The sequence below is a fragment of the Phoenix dactylifera genome, chromosome 12 (assembly GCF_051530095.1).
Source record: "Phoenix dactylifera cultivar Ajwa chromosome 12, Ajwa_hap1_PhDact_Kaust_v1.1, whole genome shotgun sequence".
Classification (NCBI taxonomy): Eukaryota; Viridiplantae; Streptophyta; class Magnoliopsida; order Arecales; family Arecaceae; genus Phoenix; species Phoenix dactylifera.
Window position 1 is genome coordinate 4,709,569 of NC_143201.1, and position 20,326 is coordinate 4,729,894.

At 37.6% G+C, this 20,326-nt stretch overlaps 2 protein-coding genes across 8 annotated transcripts; both read left to right on the forward strand.

Annotated features, from left to right (window-relative positions):
* The first annotated feature begins 6,893 nt into the window (after positions 1–6,893).
* On the forward strand, positions 6,894–11,790 carry LOC103697866 (serine/threonine-protein kinase-like protein At3g51990). Of its 7 annotated transcripts, XR_005506937.3 has the most exons (3): positions 6,894–8,679; positions 9,418–9,528; positions 11,320–11,790. XR_005506937.3 is itself a non-coding variant. In XM_017840765.5 (2 exons), the coding sequence occupies exon 1, from the start codon at positions 7,083–7,085 to the stop codon at positions 8,667–8,669; it is 1,587 nt and encodes a 528-aa protein (XP_017696254.2). In that variant the 5' UTR covers positions 6,894–7,082; the 3' UTR covers positions 8,670–8,679; positions 9,418–11,790. The 7 variants fall into 7 exon arrangements, 3 of the variants coding, with proteins under 3 accessions (XP_017696254.2, XP_088564485.1, XP_008778027.2); XM_017840765.5 differs by having other exon boundaries at positions 9,418–11,790; XM_088708359.2 differs by lacking the exon at positions 9,418–9,528 and having other exon boundaries at positions 10,745–11,790.
* A 1,795-nt stretch (positions 11,791–13,585) lies between these two features.
* LOC103697867 (2,3-bisphosphoglycerate-dependent phosphoglycerate mutase) lies at positions 13,586–17,861 on the forward strand. The gene is made up of 3 exons (XM_008779806.5): positions 13,586–13,745; positions 13,849–13,901; positions 17,537–17,861. Exons 1-3 carry the CDS (start codon positions 13,658–13,660, stop codon positions 17,657–17,659), a joined length of 264 nt encoding a protein of 87 aa, XP_008778028.3. The 5' UTR covers positions 13,586–13,657; the 3' UTR covers positions 17,660–17,861.
* Positions 17,862–20,326: the final 2,465 nt, after the last annotated feature.

A 20,326-nucleotide genomic window follows, 5' to 3' on the forward strand; every position in this document is an offset into this window, starting at 1 on the left:
CAAACACTGCAATGCGAATCTAATCTAATTTAATAGATGATTCCTGTTACTTGAGTTCATTACTGGTAAATGATTGCAAGCAAGACAGCAGAAATTATAGAGACAATCAACCAGCCCAAAGGTGGACTCCACATTTTTCTCTCCAGTAGTTTAATCTCATGTCCTCCTTCCCATTTGTGGGACAAATGGCAGCTCCAAATCCGTACTGGTTTTTTATGCAAGTGAGGCCCATTTTCTCATGGGGATTGTTCTGATGGTGGGGTGGCCCGGGCCATCTCCGGGAATCAAGAGGTTTACGGCAAGAGACAACGAAGTAAAGGTGAAGTAAATGAGGGAAAAAGGCAAGGACGTCACTGGTTTCCATGCTTGATGAGAGAGGGCCAAACATTTGAAAAAGAGACAGCAAAAAGAGAATGGCTGTTCCTGAGATGGGGACCAAAGGAAATGAGTAAGCCTGCTGAGTCAAACAGCACTCAGAACTCCACAGAAAGGACATTTCAAACAAAAAGCTGGCTTGGGAACTTTGTTGATTTCTTTAGGAGAATTTTGGTAGGGTGAGGTTGGCAGAATGGGATGTCTAAGCGTGCAAGTATGATCCAAAAAGAAAAAGGTCCAAATCATATAATAATTTTTTCATTATAGTTGATCCAAAAATGATGCATCCAGTGTCTACGGAAGTTATTAGAATCATTGAGAAATTTTGACATGCTTCAAATATGGGTCAGATAGGATTATATAAGGCTTGCTCCGAAGCCAAATTGGCGTAATGCTTCTTCTACGATTATTGTAATTTTTTTCAACTCATTTTTAATGCAGCACAAGATGCAGTCAATAAATACTTTGAATTATTAGATCACACTAAATTTCAAAGGAGTTGGCGGATTTGCCTAGTAAGCAAATATTTTTTTATAACTTTTTCGTTAGAGATGGTATCAAATTTTAGCCAAATTTTTATATTTATAATAAAATAATTATAGTATTTTCTTTTATTGTTGAGTTCTATTTCGAGCATAATTTTGTATCAGGTTTAATGTCGGAATTAGGGTTAGGGTATCATATCCTATAAATATGCCTAACCAATAATAGCTGTTGATTTTTGTGAGCCTCATTCATTAAGTACGTATCTCAATGCATCATGATAAAAATCAATAACTATGATTGGTTGTGTACACGGCTATACTGGTGCATACATGGCAAGCAGTAATTTATCTCTCAAAAGAGTCTAGAGGGAAGTTTGAAAGAAAAAAAAAAACAGTAGAAAGCCGGTAGAAGATAAGTTTTTTATTGAAAGTGTTATTTTATATCAAGTTAGTAGAATGTTTAACAATTATATCAAATGATCTAGAATTAAATATTATTTTCATCAAAATTTTAAAAGATTAGAGGTTTTCAAGAAAGGATTAAATCTCGTTATGTAGTTCATTATCCATGGAGTTTTATAAAAATAAAAATCTCTAATATTATTTTGTTTGGCTTACTAGAAAAAATTTACCATTTGAATCAATTTACAGTTGCAGGTTCCAACAGCCTTAAGACTTTATTGACCAGAAGCCTTTGACCATCATGGCCTACAATGTAACTTTTTTCGGAGTATTTAATTTAACCTTCTCTTTTATCACTCATTGTTTCCACATGCAGCCCACAAAAGACAAACCAAACGAAAGGTGGTGGCTGATTAGTTGTCACGCCACCCAGCCCCAAAAGGAGAGGAGGAAAAAAGGTGGAACTTTTTTTTATGAGAGAAAAGGTGGTGCTTTATCTAGCAAAAAAAAAAAAAAGAAAGTGGTGCTTTAGCGGCATCAGTTGAGTTCAAATTTAGCTGCCACGTCAATTGTGCTCAGACGACCTATTACACCTGATATAATAGAGTTTCTCAATATAATAGAGTTTGTTTGGATGTCTATACAATTCGATGGCCAGCTCGAAAGTATTATTTGGACTTCTTAATCCTATATAAGTATCCAAAATCGATCCAATGCATAGCTGATATGAGACTAATATATGCCCGCACAGATCTTCACAAACTCTGCCTATTTAAATCCCGATATTCTTGCTAGAGTAGGGATTCAAATCCATTCAAACAGATACTATTGCTATCAAAGAGGCTAGAAATGAGAAATCCTAAGAAGTAATGTTGAAATCACCTCTTAAAAGGAATTTGGCTTTTCTTGCTGATATTGTATGATCTTGACCGCTTTCTATTGTACTACTTTTTCCTCCATTGCATGGCTTTGCTTAGTAAAATTTTTAGTTAAATCAGATCCACCAGCTTAGTGGTATACTGGTCCAACCACAAACGAACAAATGCGGTGTGTATTGCTTCGTTACCCTTCTATGTGAGTCTGTGGTTGGATTAGTCCACTGCTGGGCTGATAGATTTGGTTGAACCAATAACTTCTCTTTTTATGATATAAGCTTGCATAAAGGATGACTTGGACATGACACATGGGCATCCAAACATATTCTTAGATTTTTACTAGTCACCTAGGCTTAAATAATTTGAATTAACTAGCATTTGCAAAGATTATGTTCCTATGGCTTGTAATTCTCATTTTGACAAAACATACATACATCCACACACACACACACACACACACACATATATATATATACATACATACGTACGTACATACATACATACCCAGATTCAAATTGAAATACTTTGAATGTGTCTGTCCATGATTGAAACCCAGAACTACTAGCAGCTAAGTAGAAGGGTATGGCCACTAGGATAAGCCCCAAGATATTCTCATGGTTACAGGCATTTGTTTAATATTTGCATAGATTAAGGTTATAAACAATTGATAATAAAAGGGAAGTAAGGGTTCATGGAAAGAAGATCGCACATGGATTCAATGCAGTGGGCTAAGGATATGAGTGTTTAGTTGACCGAAGCAGGAAACAAACATATGCATCCCTCTCTGTCATAAGAAGCTAGACACAAGCTTGTGCATAACTTCAATTCGAAAACCAATTGCAATCCACAAGGTACCTTTAATGGCCTTCACATCATATTAGGGAAATATTTGTTTTTGATCTATAACTGTTTATTCTGATGCAACAGTTCATGATTATTTTTTTTTTCTTTTCTGAAATGTACATTAGATTGTGTTGGATTTAGATGGAGCATGTGCAATGAGAGTGCAAATAGGATTTGATGGATCATCAAAAATCCATACTTAACATGCATTAAACCATAAATAAATACATGTAGAGAAGATGTAATGGAGAAGGTATAAAAATAATTAAAAATGATAAGAGAAAATCCTTCAAGGTACTAGTTGACAAACTCAGCAGGTCCTTTGAGAATGGAAGTCATACTTCTATCTCCTTCTATTTCTTGATTTTTCTCCTTTTTTTTTATTTTTTTTTTTTTGGGGGGGGGGGGGGGGGTTGGAGGAGACAAGAAGATTGAAGGCATTCGCATGATATATAAGGAGGCTCCAAGGTGAAATTTTTAGTTGGACTGAATCCACCGTCGAGCTAGTAAACCAATCCAGTCATGGAACAATATGCACAAATACATCTGCTCCCTTCTTTCCTCTCATTTTTTTTATCCATTTGTGTATGTATTTTTGGTCTACTGCTGAGTCGGTAGATTTGGTGCAATCAATAATTTCTCAGCCTCCAAGACTTGAATCTTTTTAATATTATATCTCGCTTTACTTGATAGGTGTGCCGGTCACGGCATAGTCAAGATCAATTGACATCTCAACATATAAAATATTATAATTATGCTAATAATTGATAGAAAATGATTGAAAGTGCCCTTCATGTAAAATAATAGCTTTGCAATTTTGTCCTTACACGTCTTTCCATCCTTTGATGTTCATAAAAAACATTCAAATATTGCTGAACACTTATTTAATTTGATTTCACTGTCTTTAGGATCCTAGATTATGTCAAATCTGTTAGCATAATTTTAGAATCGCATAGCAACCTTCATTATTTATAATATTTTTTTTTATTAGCATGATTCTATATCAGCCTATATTATTTTTTCTATACGAAATCTGTACACGAGTATATATAACCCTTGAGATGTACCAAATGCAATGGAATAGAGAAATAAAACCATCTTTTTTCTTTTCGTGTTTTTTCTTCTTTTGTAAATATTTTAATATGGTATCAGAGCTACCGATCACTTAATCTATTGTCGCCATCTTTTCCGCCTTTCTATAGTCGTCGTTATCATGTCTAAAAGCTTTGAAGATCCCTATTGTCGATTTATCGATCTCTATTTTCTGATGAATCAACATTCGAAGATCCTTTATTTTTTGGTGGATTTGCAGATCCTTTATTTTTCTGCAGAGCCTCTATTTAGCAGTAAATCAATATTCAAAGATCACATATTCCCTAGTATATTTGTATATCCTCTATTTTCAGTAGATTAATATCCAAATATCCTTTATTTTCTAACGGATACACAGCTCCTCTCCACTACTTTGTTTTCTCAGCTTCAGATCTTTGGTCATCTCTCCTCACCGTTGCTTAGCCCCTTTCTCTCCATCTCTAATTTTATTTGTTGCCTCTGGCTCCTTTACTATTTAATTCGAGGTCTCTTGCTCTTTTTCTATGGTGCCTCCATCCACAAGGATTGTCAACCTTCGGTTGTTTTCTCTCTGAGCCTTGTCCTCGCTGCAACTGTCATTTTCTATGTGTCTTCTAATTGCCACATCATCAGACAAGTCAATTAGCCATATCAGCAGATATGATAGTCTGTCACGTCAGTCAGACACATGATAGATACACCAGTCTGCTATATTAGTCAGCCATATTAGTGGACATATTAGTTTGCCGCATCAATTAGCTACGTCAGCAATGCGAAACATATCAGTTTGCTATGTTGGCTTCCTGATCTACTGCATCAGTTTCAAGCTGCTATGTCAGCTTTTGTTCTGCCATATCAAATTCTGTATTATCACATCAACTTGACACATCAGTCTCTCATATTAACTTCTGAGTTGCTATGTCCACTCCTAATTTGCTACATCAGCTTCTAAGCTGCTATAACAGCTCATATTCTACCACATCATGCTCTATACTGCCATGTCAGCTCTTGATCTACCACCATATCAGCTTCTGAGTCGTTATGTTAGCTCCTAGTCTATCATGTCAGCTGCTGGGTTACTACTTCATTCCTTGATCTAGTACATTAATTTTTGGATACATTCTAGATCTAGTTTTCAAACTCAAGTTGGCATCTACAATACCATCTTGAATTTGAGGAAGAATGTTAACATAATTTTAAAAATTATGTAACAACTTGCATCACCCATAATATTTTTCTTTATTAGTATGATTCTATATTAGTCTTTATTATTTTTTTATATAAAGTCTGTACACGGATATATATAACCCTTGAGATGTACCAAATATGATGGATTAGAGAAATAAAATTATTTTTCTCTTTCTCTTTTTCTCTTGTTTTTCTCTCCATCTGCAAATATTTTAACAAAATCCATACAAGAAATTGATAGGCATGCAAAATAAATATATAACTCTAATAACTGGAACGGATTATAAAATTTCCTAGATTTAGAATATGATGCTTGATCATGTTTTTTGCCCTTGATAACATGTAATAGATGGATTTGATGTTGGACTAGCCTAGCTCCCAAACTAATGAAATGCAATTAATGATTTCCCTATCACAAATAAAGTAGATACTTGGTGGTAAGTGATTGAATTGGACTAACTAAATGAAGAGGATCAAAAATCTTGGCAAACCTTATCTAGTAGTTATCTAGTAGTGATTGAATTGGACTAACTAAATGCAATTTATTTTCCATGGTCGGCATTGATAAGGGAAAGGGTTATATCACAACACTTTGCAATCACAATAAGCATACTAGTAGTTGATGGGGACACCAAGATAACACAAATTGTGATGTAAACTGCTCCTCAGCAGCAATAGAAAATATTCTAGAATTATCTTTTTGCAAATTTTTCTTTGGACTTTCTGAGTGAAAAGGATAAGGGCATCGGGGGAAGAAATGAATAAGGGGTAAGGTGCTCATATTCTTCCTTTATGTGCTTCCAATCAAATTTTAGGAAGATGAAGTTGACTTCCAAAATCACTCTCTTCAAGCTCTTGCCTAAGAGCGAGGACTTAGATCATAAGAGAGGTAGCGAAGTGAGTTTAGGTATTTCTTCAAGCCAGTTCCAGAGTGGAAAGGGGTAGCTCAGTAGAATATGCCAGAAAGCAAAGAGAGGATGGAGAGCCAAGCAAGCTAGAATATAATGGAAATTCACATGTTTGTTTTTTAATGTGGCATTAGAAGGAATTCTTTTGGCACAAAACACCAATGAAAGCACCCAATATGATCAAATTATCCATCAGGAATCCCTTTGCAGGGATCAACATTATTCCAAGGCCCTAAGCTACCTCCATTTCAACAGAAAAAGACAACTGATCACTTCTGTCCTAACCTTCCATGGGCCTAGAGTATATTCCAGAGAGATAAGCAGGCAGGACAATTGCACAATGTCTGCCTTCCCCCCTTGTCTTCGGAATTTACGACTGATTATTTTTGAGGTCAGAGAGAGAGAGAGCTACTAATTTGTCCCCTCCTCTGTCATCCTAAAAGAACTATCCCAACCTTCCTTTCTCATCCACCAAGTCACAAATGGTGAAATCTTCAAGGAGACTGCAGGGAATTCAATCCCTGCAAGAACAAAGAAGAAAAAAGCTAATAAAAGACTGCCCTACTGGCCCACACCCAAGCCATGATGCCTTGCGTAGTGTTATATAATTATTCCACGTCCAAAAGATTATTATTAAGCACTTTAGATAGCAGAACAACTCAATAGCTCATCAATTACTTTCTGAGATTATTCTATAATTTTTCTATTAACACCTCCCATCAACTGTGCTGTTATTTATCACCGCCCAACGGTCGTTAAAAGTGATAAAAAGGTGTTTCCGCTGATTCGCTCATTTGCCTCCTCTATTAACTATCTTCTTGGGATCGCTTCGTCTCTCTCTATTTCTTCTTCCTTTATATTCTTCTATCTCCACCTCAAGAGATTTGTCTCTTGTTTTCTAAGCTCCAAATTTTTTTCTTCTTTGAATTGTTTCTATGGGCTATCTTTCGTGCCGAGCAGAGTCCTCTATAATCACCTGCCGTTCCATCTCCTCCCTCAACCCTACGCCGACCCACAAGACCCAAAGAAAGTCCAAAGACAAACAGAAAGAAGACGGCGGCGATGACGCCGACGATGGGACGTCCTCCATCCACGGCCAGCGCATCCACCACTTCACCTACCGCGAGCTGGAGTCCGCCACCGGCCACTTCTCCGACGCCACCCTCCTCGGCCGCGGCAGCCACGGCGCCGTCTACAAGGCCGTCCTCCCCGGCGGCCGACCTGTCGCCGTCAAGCGCCCCTCCCGCCGCCACCTGACCCCCGCCCGCGACGAGGTGGAGAACGAGATCCAGATCCTCTCCTCCCTCCGCGGCCCCCGCCTCGTCAACCTCATCGGCTTCACCCCCTCCCCCTCTGCTGCCGCCGTGAGCCGCCGGGAACGGCTTTTGGTGGTGGAGTTTATGCCCAACGGGACTCTGTATGATCTCCTCCACTCTAATCCCCGGCCGCAGGGGTGGGCGCGCCGCCTCCGGCTGGCCCTCCAGACCGCCAAGGGCCTCCTCGCCCTTCACTCCGCCGATCCACCCGTCATCCACCGCGACGTCAAGTCTGCCAACGTCCTCATCGACCGCCGCTTCAACGCCCGCCTCGGCGACTTCGGCCTCGCCCTCCGCGATGACTCCGCCGCCCTCTTCTCCGCCGCCCGCGCCACCCCGCCGGCGGGGACCCTCGGCTACCTCGACCCCTCCTACGTCACCCCGGAGAACCTCAGCACCAAGACCGACGTTTTCAGCTTCGGCATCCTCCTCCTCGAGATCATGAGCGGCCGCAAGGCCATCGACGTCGCCCACTCGCCGCCGTCCGTCGTCGAATGGGCGGTGCCCCTTTTGAAGAAAGGCAAGATCTTGGCGCTCTACGACCCCAGAATTGCCCCGCCCAAGGACCCGGCGGCGCGGCGGCAGCTCGCATCCCTCGCCGCCAGCTGCGTCAGGTCGTGCAAGGAGAAACGGCCGTCGATGCAGGAGGTGGTGGAGCAGCTCAAGGTCCTGAGCAAGACGGTGCCTTTGAGAGCCTGGAATGGGCTCTCGGTCGGCAATCCTTGCTCGGTGGTCGATACTGAGAGGACGCTCTTGAAGCTGAATCCGAATAGCCTGAATTTGGATCGGAATTTGAGTTTGGTGTCGAGGTGGGCTAAAGATGATGAGCAGGCGGAGGAAGAAGAGATGCCTGTTGGTGTCAAGAAGCTGCCTTCTATAGTAAAGGAATCTCATCCTTCGAGGAATGCAAGAAGGGTGTTCTCGGATGCAAGCACCAGGGGAAGCAGGAATCTGATGGAGCTCATGGCTCGAACTCATGGTGAACCTGTCAATGGAGTGCTGGTGGGTGGGAGTGGTAGCCAAAGATCTATTATTGGCAGAGCAAGGACGGTGCATGTTGCCCGTGAATTTTATGAAAGAGATGCAATAGTGCAGTTGCGGAGGAACCAAAGCATGAGGGGAGTCCAATTGCAAGCATTTTCAAGATTGGATGGCTTTGGGAAACTGGAAGAAAAAGTTTGTGGTCAAGCAGGAGATCCAATTTGATCTCAGTCTGGTTGGTCAAAGACCAATTGATTATTACTGTTGAATCAGTATCCTTGCATTTCTCTGGAAAAAGAGCTAGAGAATTCTTCTCTCTGGCATTTCTGATTGTTGTAGAGTTTAGGGATGATTTATTTACAAGTGCATCTGGGCATGCCATTTTGCTATCTAGTTAAGCATGCACGCAAGTCCTACGCTAGCATTTCTACCTCCTTGTATCAAGAGATGTGTCCTAGCAACTGAATTTACATTCTTTTGCATTTGGTAGCTCATCGAAATATCTTTTGAATACAAATATGAATAGTCTCGAATTCATATTAGTCTTTACTTTACATTTCTTTTAAATCATATTATTGTGTTCTTACATCCATCTGTTTGGTTTGATTGGAATCTATTTTCTTTTCGATATTCTTCTTTTTCTTCATCCTCATCTTGCAAAAGAGCATGCCATCAACATTTATATGGTTTCCAGCAAAATTATTCCCCATGCAGAAGGACTCCAATTTGGCTTGAATATATTCTATCTGCACTTTGAGTCTAAATGTTTATACTTAAACACGAAGTTAGCCTTCAACTGCTGTCTTCCACCCGTGAATTTTGGATTTTAGAGTACAGGTCAAATAAAGGATGTATGAACTCCTTTTTGAAGAGGAAGCTATCAATCTTAAGAGCATCTGCATTGAAATATTATTTAGCTATCTAAGCCAATAAACTCCATCTTCACTTTTTAATACGAATCTTAATTTTTCAGGTCTTATAGACTGAGGGGAAATTTCTTTTCTCGAGTGAAAATTGCCTTTCAGAGGAGTTCCTGTCAGAATATAGTAGATAAGCGAGTCACCAGCCCCTTGTTCAGTTCCTGGTATGAACATGGATTAAATATGATTGTATTCTGATTTCAGTATATCTCCATGAGTGCTTGAGCAATTGAAATGTTATCTAACATAACGGAGAGAGAGAGATGAAGATAATAGTAGAACTAGAGCTAGGTGAAGTGGAGACTTGAGAGGTGACTCTGTTGCGTTAATGTAGCTAACACGTGGCCTGATATCTTGAAGGAAAATCTTGTAAAGCACAATGAGGAATGCAGCTTAAGATGATCCAGAATGTAAGGCAATAAGAGATGCATAAAGAAACAAAATATGGATGGGAAAGATGAGTATGTTGAGATAGGTGCTTGGCAAACCAGGAAGGGAAGTGGAGCAAGAATTTTAGAGCAGTTGGAGTTGCACTAATCAATAAAAACATAATGGAAAATCAATTAAGATGGTACTAGTGGGCTTGTGAATGAAGATTTTAGTAAATCCTAGTATGAAGGTAGTGCTCAGATCTATGCTGAAGGTTCTGGAAATATGAGGGGAAGACCTAAGATGATGATTGGCAAAAAAATGATAAATACAGCTGACTCAAACAGTAGGGACAAGGTTTGATTGCAGTTGTTATGATCAACCCCTTTAGCTACATTGTAGGTTATGGGGCAATGTTGATGGTCAAACACAGTTTCATTTTCAAATACAAACCATTTCATGAATTGGTTACCCCTTACCTGCCACATATTTCAAGCTTGAAAGGTTTGTTGGTCCTTATACTTTGGAATGAGATTCCTGGATCTTGGTGATCGTCTGGTCGTTCCAAACTCTGGATGTGTCAACTTGACAGGGTATTCCTGCTTCCTGTCCTTTCAGGTTGGACATGTAAAGCCTGTAAGCTGCTCTTTGCTTATGTGGGTGGTTGCTTCCTTCTTGAAGTGGATCTATAGCAATAGATGATCTAGCGTAGGAGGAAAGGAAAACAATGGGCAACACCATTTGTGCCTCCTGATTAATGTTTTAGGATTTAAAGCTGAGGTGGTGTCAGACTTGCAGCTAGGGTGAACATAATTTTGTACAATATGTTCTGAGGGATCCTGAATACCAACATGTTAAAGATCAAATCTGTTTGTCATAGTGCTCCTCTGATTGCTCAAGACATCACTTTTTTGTGTACGTATATGTTTAGTATTTACTCTATGCTGTAGTTTGTGACTATATATACCCTAAAAATATACTTTTGATTAATCCTCCATTTCTTGTTGACAGGTATTTACAAAATGGTCCACTGCTTTATTAACAAAGCTCTGTGGTGCTAACTTGTGAGGCAAATATATGTATGTATGTATGTATTGGGAAGTAAGGTAGAAGCACAGCAGAAATCTGGAATGGGGGCAGGATCGAACCTAGGTCTCTTGTATCAGTACACGAGACTTTGCCAACATTACTAGTTGGCACACTCTACTAATTTTAGTATATTTAGATATCTAGCTTTGATGATTGCATTCTTTCAGTGCTTTTATTGTTATACCTGATTACCTTATTTGGACTCATATCATGACACACCCAATGGTATGTATTAATTTTCTGTCAATAAATTAATTAAAGTTAAGCTTGAATAACCTAAAATGCTCGATAAGTGGAAAAGTTTGCAACCATATTGATGCTAAGGATAACTCAACCAGTGATCATATCACACATCTCCAATCTATTGATTTGAAAATTAGAGCAGAACTCATTTCTTGGTGATATCTGCTAGTATTTACTCAAGCTACTCGTTTATACTGACTTGTCAGAATGTAGTTTTTACGATGGCAACTGTTTCTCTTATACTCAAAATGCAGGTCCCTGATATTTCTGGAGTATTTGATATTGTGGGTGCGAGTACCTTCGAACAGCAGAGTACATGGCTGGGCATCTTTTGGTGGCAAGGATAGGAAACAGTTAGCTGCTGGTGATGCACTCATCTGTAGCATGACATCTTGGCCAGTGTCCACAGCTTGTCAAATGGATTCCACCAACTGCTTCCTTCAAAGCATCAATGAAGGCCTTCACTGGAATTTTGAGGAGGACTCAAATCATTTGATGCTCCTCGTGGTTCATAGCTTTATCTGCGCTGGTTAATCCTGTGCAGCAAGGCTTGGTGATCTGAAGCAGTTTTAATATGTAAAGATTGTAGCAAGTTGAATTTTGCTTTCTTTTTCTTTTTTTCTTCTTGCTTAAACAAATTTTTGTATAAATATGGATAATTGATCCTAAATTCACTCATACACCTGACCATTAATTCATCAGATATGGGTGATTACTGTTTGGCACTGTTGAACTTCTATGACTTGTCTCCCAGTAAGGTGAATGTATCTCTATCTCCAGTAACACTGCAAGTCATCTGGTGCACTTAAATGCCGTAGTGCCAGTCTACATTATTTGTGTTATAGGACAAGGTTCACAGTTTTGGATTGGATGTGCAACTCTATTAATGTCCATGAAAATTTCTGGATATCTCTTTCTGTAAGATGAAATTTGGGAGGGCCTTTAGTCCTCCTCCTTTTTTTTCTTTTTCTTTTTTTAAAAAAAAGGAAAACTACTATTTAGCGGTCTGCTTGAATATGACACAATTATCCCATATATAATTGATAAGATTTAAAAAAAAATGGTTAATTACTGTCATAAAGAAAGTCACAGACCTCATTTTTGCAGGACTTAAAATATATATATATATATATATATATATATATATATATATATATATATATATATATATATATATATATATATATATATATATATATATATATATATATATATATATATTTGAACTAGTTATAATGCCTGTGGATGATGAAGATCTTCTAAATACAGGGCAATTTAATTAAATTTTAAATTGTAAAAAATAAATTTAGCATGTTATCCTAAGCGAAGGGTTATAGGTTGCTAAACAGTTTGGCAGTGAATTTAAGTAATAGCAGATCTTGAATTATGAAGTATTTGAGGTGGGATGATATTTAACAAATAGAAATATTTAGAGGCGTCATAAGAATTGAACGATCGAGCACACACATTCCCACGAAATGTTAGGAACTTAAGGATTATAATGTTCTTGATTAGTGATAGCCATAATAGTTTTCTTCCATCTCCCTCCTTTCTGTATGCTACTCCATTGTGTTACTCCTTGCAAAATAAAATAGTTTAATTAAAAATATCATTTTAATCTTATGCACGATTAAGGGGCTATGTTTTTGGACAATTGGTATACCTTGTTTTCTGCTGCTATGAAGATATCTAGAGATAAAAAGATGTTCTATTCCACAAATTTGCATCCCTAGCTGCAACTTAGCTCAGGTTGGCATTTTAGGTAAGCTAAGATTGCTAGCTAACCTAGTTTAATCCCAACAAAAATCCTATTATGTCTCTTGGGAGCTCCCACCCCTCGGTCATTTTAAGATAAATTTCGACGGTAGTGTATCGGTAGATGGAGACAAAGGAGGTATGGATTTTGTGATCAGAGATCACAACTCTAGGCTAATTGCTGTGGAACAGCGTCACACTTATGATATGACGGTCATTGGGGCGGAGTTCAGCTCAGGGCAACTTGAAAGGGCATCATCTTCGCGAGACGTATTCTAGAGGCTGACAACATCTTCTTGAAAGGGGACTCAACAACAGTGCTTGAGTGGATCCGAGATGAGGAGTGGAAGGGTGATGACCACCCACTGCTCAGGAATATCCATAGGATAGCGAAAGATTGATTCATTTTAGACTGCTCATGTGTACTGGGAAGCAATCAGGGTTGCAGACTGAGTCGCCTCCTTTACTGTTCACCAGTCGGAAGAGATCCTTTAGACATATTTTGTAGCTGCCCCTTCACCTTTTATGCCATTTTTTTTTCTTGACTCTGTGGGTTGCACTCACATTAGAGCAGTATAAGCAGCGGTTGTACAAAAAAAAAAAAAAAAAAAAAAAAAAAATCCTATTAGAAGTTAGCCCGTTCTACCTTATACACAGGTTTTGATATCAGATCAGGTTGGAATTAGGTCACAACCGGACCCAACCCAAGATACTTTCGGTTGAATCACATCAGGTTTTATTCCAAGCTCCTATGTAGCCCTAGAAAAGCCGTACGAACGCTTGTAGCCCTAGAAAAAGATCACATCCAAGCGGCCGGTTGGTAGAGAGCAAGCGGAGATGACGCAGAAGGGGAACCTCTTCAAGGGGCAGAAGAAGAAAACCATCCCTCCCAGTCGCCGCGGCAAAGCCGCTCACCCTCGAAAAGGTATTTGATTGGATTCAGGTTTTGGATTCTACGGAACCTGAGGCTGCTCTCGGCTCCCTCCTTTCTTCCTTTAAATTTCTATTAACTGGTCTCTCGCTCGCAGGGAAGAGGTTCGTGAAGCCGTGCAAGGTCACCAAAGAGATCGAGGCCGATAGAGTAAGAAGCTCTCTTTCTTTTCCTTGTCTTTTGCTTTCCGAATCTCTTTAACAACTAGAGGACTATATGACGTTGTTGTTGTTTTTTCGTGTTTTGTTTCGAAACTTTTTTTCCCCTTTTCGTTAGAAAAATAACCCTCATCGCTTAGTTATTATGACCGCAACTCTAGTTGATAGAATCTTGGCATTTCCACTGTGGCATATTTGTTCCGCCCAAGATCTGCCATCCACTTTATGGTTGAGGAATTGCACATAAGAACTTGGCAGAGAAGGTAGTAGGTTTCTGTCTAAGCTGCGTGTGTATAACTAACAAGTAGATGTATGAACTCTTCAAATATTTCATCTTTTAAATTTTCTTTTGCTTTTAAAGATTGAAGCACACCAATCTTAAGTGGCCTGTGGTGATGTTAAAATCGCGAGCAACTTAAGTATTTTGGAATGGTGCCTTGAATGTTATGGATGAGCCTTCCAACATGCTCGGACTGTAGCCCTCTCTACAAATTAAATAGAGTGTGATGATTTATCATTCTTATCCCAAATGAGAAGCCAAAAGCCAGAATAAAACTAAGTTATAATTGAATCTCCCAACCAGTGTTTTAGCCTCAATTTTAAAACATGGATGAGAGCATGAGGTATCTCTGTTAGATGTCCTAGAGGACCTTTTAAGGAGTTTAAGGTCATTGAAATCCAAACCTAGTAAAAATCTATGCCTTTTGGAAGCTTGTTTGTTCTTCATAGACTGCAAAAAGATTCCTGCTATTTGGTTTAATGGTTTGCCAGATACATGCTACATAAGATTATCTTTTGTGGAGCATCAAAATCTTTAAATTGGAATATTTATGGTATGGTAACATTTGATTTTTCCCCCCTACAATTTTGCATTGTAATATGGAACTCTTGATAATGGATTATGTATTGGGTGAGTTATTGACTGTTATTTGCAACTAGGAAACCTCATATTTTTTTCCTTTTTTTTAAAAAGAGAATTGTTAATTTTTCAACATAATGACTGTCAAGTGATATCATGAATGTCCTGATGTAATTCTTTCATTTTATATCCGCTGAGCAATGTGCTTCAGCATTATGATCGTCACTAGGTCTTCTATTTTCAAAATATAGATAAATGAAATCCTTAACCAAATTAAGATAGATAATGCATTGTTTGGCCTTTGTGGCTAGGGAGGTCATTATCTACTGCATAGGAAATTGTGTGTAAAACTCTAGTTCTTCAAAAACATAGGATTTTCGAGTTGCTATTTTCTCAATCTTGATTATTGACTTGACTAACATTTTATTTTCATGGAAATCAGATCAGATTTTGATTATGATAAGCAGTCTTCTTTGGTCATTACATTTCTTGATCATGGTTGAACTTTGTTTGTAGTTTTTTAACATTTGCATGTTTTATTTATGATATATGCTCTATTGCCTATATGAAGAAGTAGGGAATGGAATAAGGAATGTAGATTGATTATGGGAAAGGATTTAGGAGGAGTAATTTTCTTTAGGAAGCGTTCATCTATGTGAAACCATGTGACATCATCTGGTGAGTTTTCTACTTGGTATTCGGTAGAAAAATTGTTGTACAGAGTGTACTGGAACTATCTTTTCGAGAAAATCATTGTGATTCTAAGATATGAAAAGGCTTAGTTGTTGATAGAAAACACCTCCACTACAAGTTTGTGGAGCAATACAGTTTTGCAGCAATAGATTTAAACAAATTAATTGACTATTCTTATAGTAATTCCTGACAAGGTTGCATGGTACGCATTGTATGTTATATGGCATATACTATTATCTGGACATTAGAGGATTTTTATTTTGAAGATCTTAAAAATGTAATTTTTTGCATATAATCATTTTTCATGAATTACAGAAATGTAGAGTGTGCGATGAAAAACCAATTATATAAAGTAAATACGTTTCACTTCCACCTTGACTTGAGTATGCAGTTGGGCTTATGGCTTATGGTATACCTATGTTATCTATGTCTTGCAATACAACTTCTTTAGTTTAGCCTTTGAGTAACCTCAAAATTATGGTCTATAATTACGTTACACTTTGTCATGTGAATTTGTTGCATCTCAGAAGTTTTCTAACCCTATTGAGGTTGCCTTTGTACAGCTCATTTAGCAATTATGTTCACTGCTTTAAAAGTTATTGATGACTAGTGTTAAGCATGGGCAACACGGAAGATTAATGGTTTTTGTTCCCCAAAAAAAGGAGGATGGATGGTTTTGAATTTCATCAAAATTGAGCTTTATATTTTATTAAGCATATTGGTTACTACACCTCTATTTTGATTTATTTCTTGTAAAAATAGAAAACTTAACTAAGTGGGGTGTATTTCAAGAAGAAGGGAACATGTGCAGAATTATATTCACAAATGTTGGCTGAAGGTCTCATGGACAGGCAATTCAAGGCTTTTAGCTACCTTGTCATTATCTTTAAGATTTTATGATTTATATAGTTGGCATAGATTTTGCTACTTCCTCAAAAGTACTTTGAGAAGAGTGCACATAAATTTTTTTTAAAATGTGCGTCTATGCATGCTTGTCGTGGGTGAGGGGAGATCAGGACCCAGTCACATGGTTCTAGAGAGCTGGACGAGTTGTCGTTGCTCTTAATTAAGTCTTAAGGTAGCGGTTGTTTAATAATTGTTCTTCTAGCTTCTTTGAAGAATTTAGCTTTTGCTTGCACAAAGGCCATCCCTTCAAAATTATTTTAGCAAGCACATGTCACAGAAATAAAACACATTTTTATGTTTTATTTTTCCTGAATATTTCTTGCATCGACATGGATTTGACAATCAGATTTGAACACGTACGTATCTGAGTGTCTGACTTGATAAGAGGGACAAATTGAGATACGGAGACATGCAGCATAGAATTTAATTATACTAGATTATATGTATCTTTAAATATTTGTTTGCTAAACATTAAAAAATATATTAACAGTAATGTCTTTTAATATATATGTTCCTCATTCAAACTTTTCGATTAACTTAAGGATATAAGAAAAATAACATTTTGTAAAATTATTTCAGTACCAACATCCTTGAACAACCTCGAGAAATAAAAAATGCTCCTAATATTAAAATGGAGGGCCAAACTCATTGTTGGGAGAGCTGAGCTCTCTGCCAATCTTTAAATGTGGCAACCAAAAAAACTTCATAACTATTCAAGCGTCCACGTATCTGACTTGGATTCTTATCCGACATGGAAGTTTGGAGCCGGTTGCGAGTGTCCAGGTAACACAACTTTCTACAAAAAATATTGAACGTGCTTTAGGAAAGAGGACAAGTTTTTTGAAGTTTAATCCCAGTTCAGTTGTTCTTCAAATATTGAGCTATTTGTGGTTTAATTTCTTGTTGGTGGTTGCATTCGTACCAAGTTCAGAAATTATGATGGTTTTGCCAATATTTATTCATATACCGCTAAGCATTGATATTCACAAAAGAAAGAAATCACACCGATATTTCTGCAGGGAGATATGGAATATTGCAAAGAAGTCTCCAATTTTTTTGTTTTTTTTAAAAAAAAAATTGTTATGTTGGCTTGAAAGTTCGCTCTTTTGCATCCTGTTTTTATTTGTTCTATATCATACTGATAGATTTTAACACTACTTTGCTTCTAGGAACTGAGCAAGTTCATAAACCACTGCAATGAGATCAAAGCTGCATCTGTTGCCAGCAAAGATGGCGGTCAACTTAGTATATTAAAGCCAGGTGCAGATCCATCAAATTCATTGGAGAAATAAGAAACACCGAAGAACATGGGTGCGTTTTGGAAGTGATTGTAATGGAAGTTAATGTGATTATGCCTGTATGAATTAGTTATTGAGGTGATGTAATCTCGATATTTCTTTAGTCTTTTTTTTAAGTTGTGCAAGATGCGAAAGCTGATTTTTATGCTATACCCGAGGATATGTTTATGGATATCCATGAAGATTAGTTGATATATTTGCCACTGGATTTTGGTAGAATGCAAATGAATGTAGAATAGCTCATGGTCAGGTCAGTAATCTACTTTTTTTCAAGCTCTTTTGGTGGGAACAGATAACTAATTAAAGCCACAGCTCAAGGCTTATGAATGAGTCATTTGCAGAAGCTCTACTCGATAGTTAGCTAGTGCAGTTTGATTTGAGATAAACTTGGTCAAGTATAGCTACCCCTGGCTTAGAGTCTGTGCGGAGCTTGGATGCCTACAAGGCCAATCCAAGCATGGTGGGCCAATCAGGTAATAAGAGGCACTTGGTCAATTGAATGGTCAATCCTGTCAATGCAAAGTAGATGGTAGATCAGCTAAATGAGCCTCCACATTCTTGGACATAATGGTTAATATCATGACGCTTGTTTATCAGACAACCAGATGTTTTAAAAGATGTTTTAACTTATGCATTTAAGTAGTCACGAAATAGACTATTTTAGTGATGCAAAACAATGCTTTGAATTTGTTTAGGGCTTAGAAGTGTTCAAAAACTGTATTTTGTTCAGAATGTATCTAAGATATCTCGATCATAAGCAATGCTTTAGATCTTCAATCTATGAGCTGTGTCTTATGTTGGGCACTACTTAACTTGCATCCCATTGAGGCAATGATGAAACTCTCAAGTATGTATTTTGGGTCGAGCATCACAGACTAGTGTTTGACACGTGCGATCGTCGTTGCACATGCATGATACTTGTTAAAGGTTAAATTGAGGGATTTGATCCCCATCCAGAAATTGAGGGATTTTTTTAGTCCAATGGACTCTTTGTTTTCCTGGGGTCATCAATTTATCTTTTTCCCCCTTTCCTTAATAGGTTTCTTACTGTTGAATACTCTTCTTCTATTAGGTTTTGAAAACGAGGGCTGCAGAAAGAAAAAAAAAAGTTCTGTTGTGTTTAGAAAATCTTGATTCAATGGTCCATATTGAGCAATAGCTATTTTTACGAGTATATTCATTTGTTTATTTTTACCATACCAAGTAAAAAATTTGCAACAATTGTCATCAGAGTGCTGGAGATTTCATGGATCGTAGATGTATAAGACATGGTTTACATCATAGAATCCTACACCAAGCGCTAATTGCTAGGGATGTGGCTTTAGGATGCTTCAAATGCTATGGAGAATAGGATCAAAGATGTGCATCATGCTTGTTTTGCTTTTCCTGGAAGTTAAAGATTTAGAACATATGCATCAGTTTCAAATCAGTTCTAATCAAGCAAAAGAGGCCAATGAAGCAGCAATAAAATTATTTAATGGAGATCATCAGATTTAAAAACAACCGTGTTCGCTGATGATCAATCGGGGATATGGTCAAGAAACATTTGAGTTGAGATTTTGGTAAGAACTTAAATTGTCATGACCACTTTTATTTTAACATATATAATTAGCTCTTTGTTGTTATTTTGAAGAAATAAAATGCCTTTTACAAGGCTTTTATTTTATTTGCTTGCTATCAAATTACTAATCTAGGTTGGATTTGGACCTTTTTTTAGGAAGCCGGTGACTAGAGCCTCTTGCTATGTTATCATCCTATACTACTATACGTTGCCACCATGAGTTTATGCTTCAAGATAAGATCTTTTCAATTTACTATTAACATGATTGTAGTATTTACTGTAGAGGCATCTTCAATAACTTCTAATATTTACTTTTGCTAAGTGTTATGGACGAAATAATCAAACAGTTAGCAAGTTTAATAGAGAGGATAACTCCATGTATTTATAACAGAGAAGTATATCATTATTATTAAAAACATTTACTTTGAATTGGTTTAGAATATTTTAGTCATTTACATTGGTATGACTAAAAATTTGATCCGACCAAAACTCCTACTACTTGCTTTTGGGGGTGTTATAGATTCCTGAAATGCAATTTAGCATTATAATAAATTATAATGATAGAAATTTCAATAGCTTAGTTTGTCGTCATTTAGCAAGCAACTCAATCTGGAGCTAGTTGTAGCTAAATGGAAGCATGTTTGATTTAACTCAAAAATATAAATTTATAAAAAAATATATATTATATAATTATTTAATTTATATTTTTATATATAAATTATTTTTTACATCTATGTGCAAAATAAACAAGTCTGGTTGGCCCGAGTCTCTCTGATATGCTACTTTGGGTCAACAATGAATTGAAACTTAATTGTCTCGGCTAGTATTGTGAGAGCTCTCATCCTCGAGCTTCCTCAAAGTTAACTTCGATAAGGGCATGCTTGGTGATGATAGGAGGAGTAGTGCAGGCTTTATCATTGGAGGCTCGAATTCTATGATGGTTGCTGCTGGATGGTGCTAGATTTTTGACACCTCCATTTTGAGGGCGGAGCTGAGGGCGGCATGGCCGCGTGGGCTAGTCTGGGCCATACACAATGTATTTTGCAGGCCAAAGCAGTCCTTTTTTAGAACGATTTGGCTATGATGATTGGCTGGGTTTA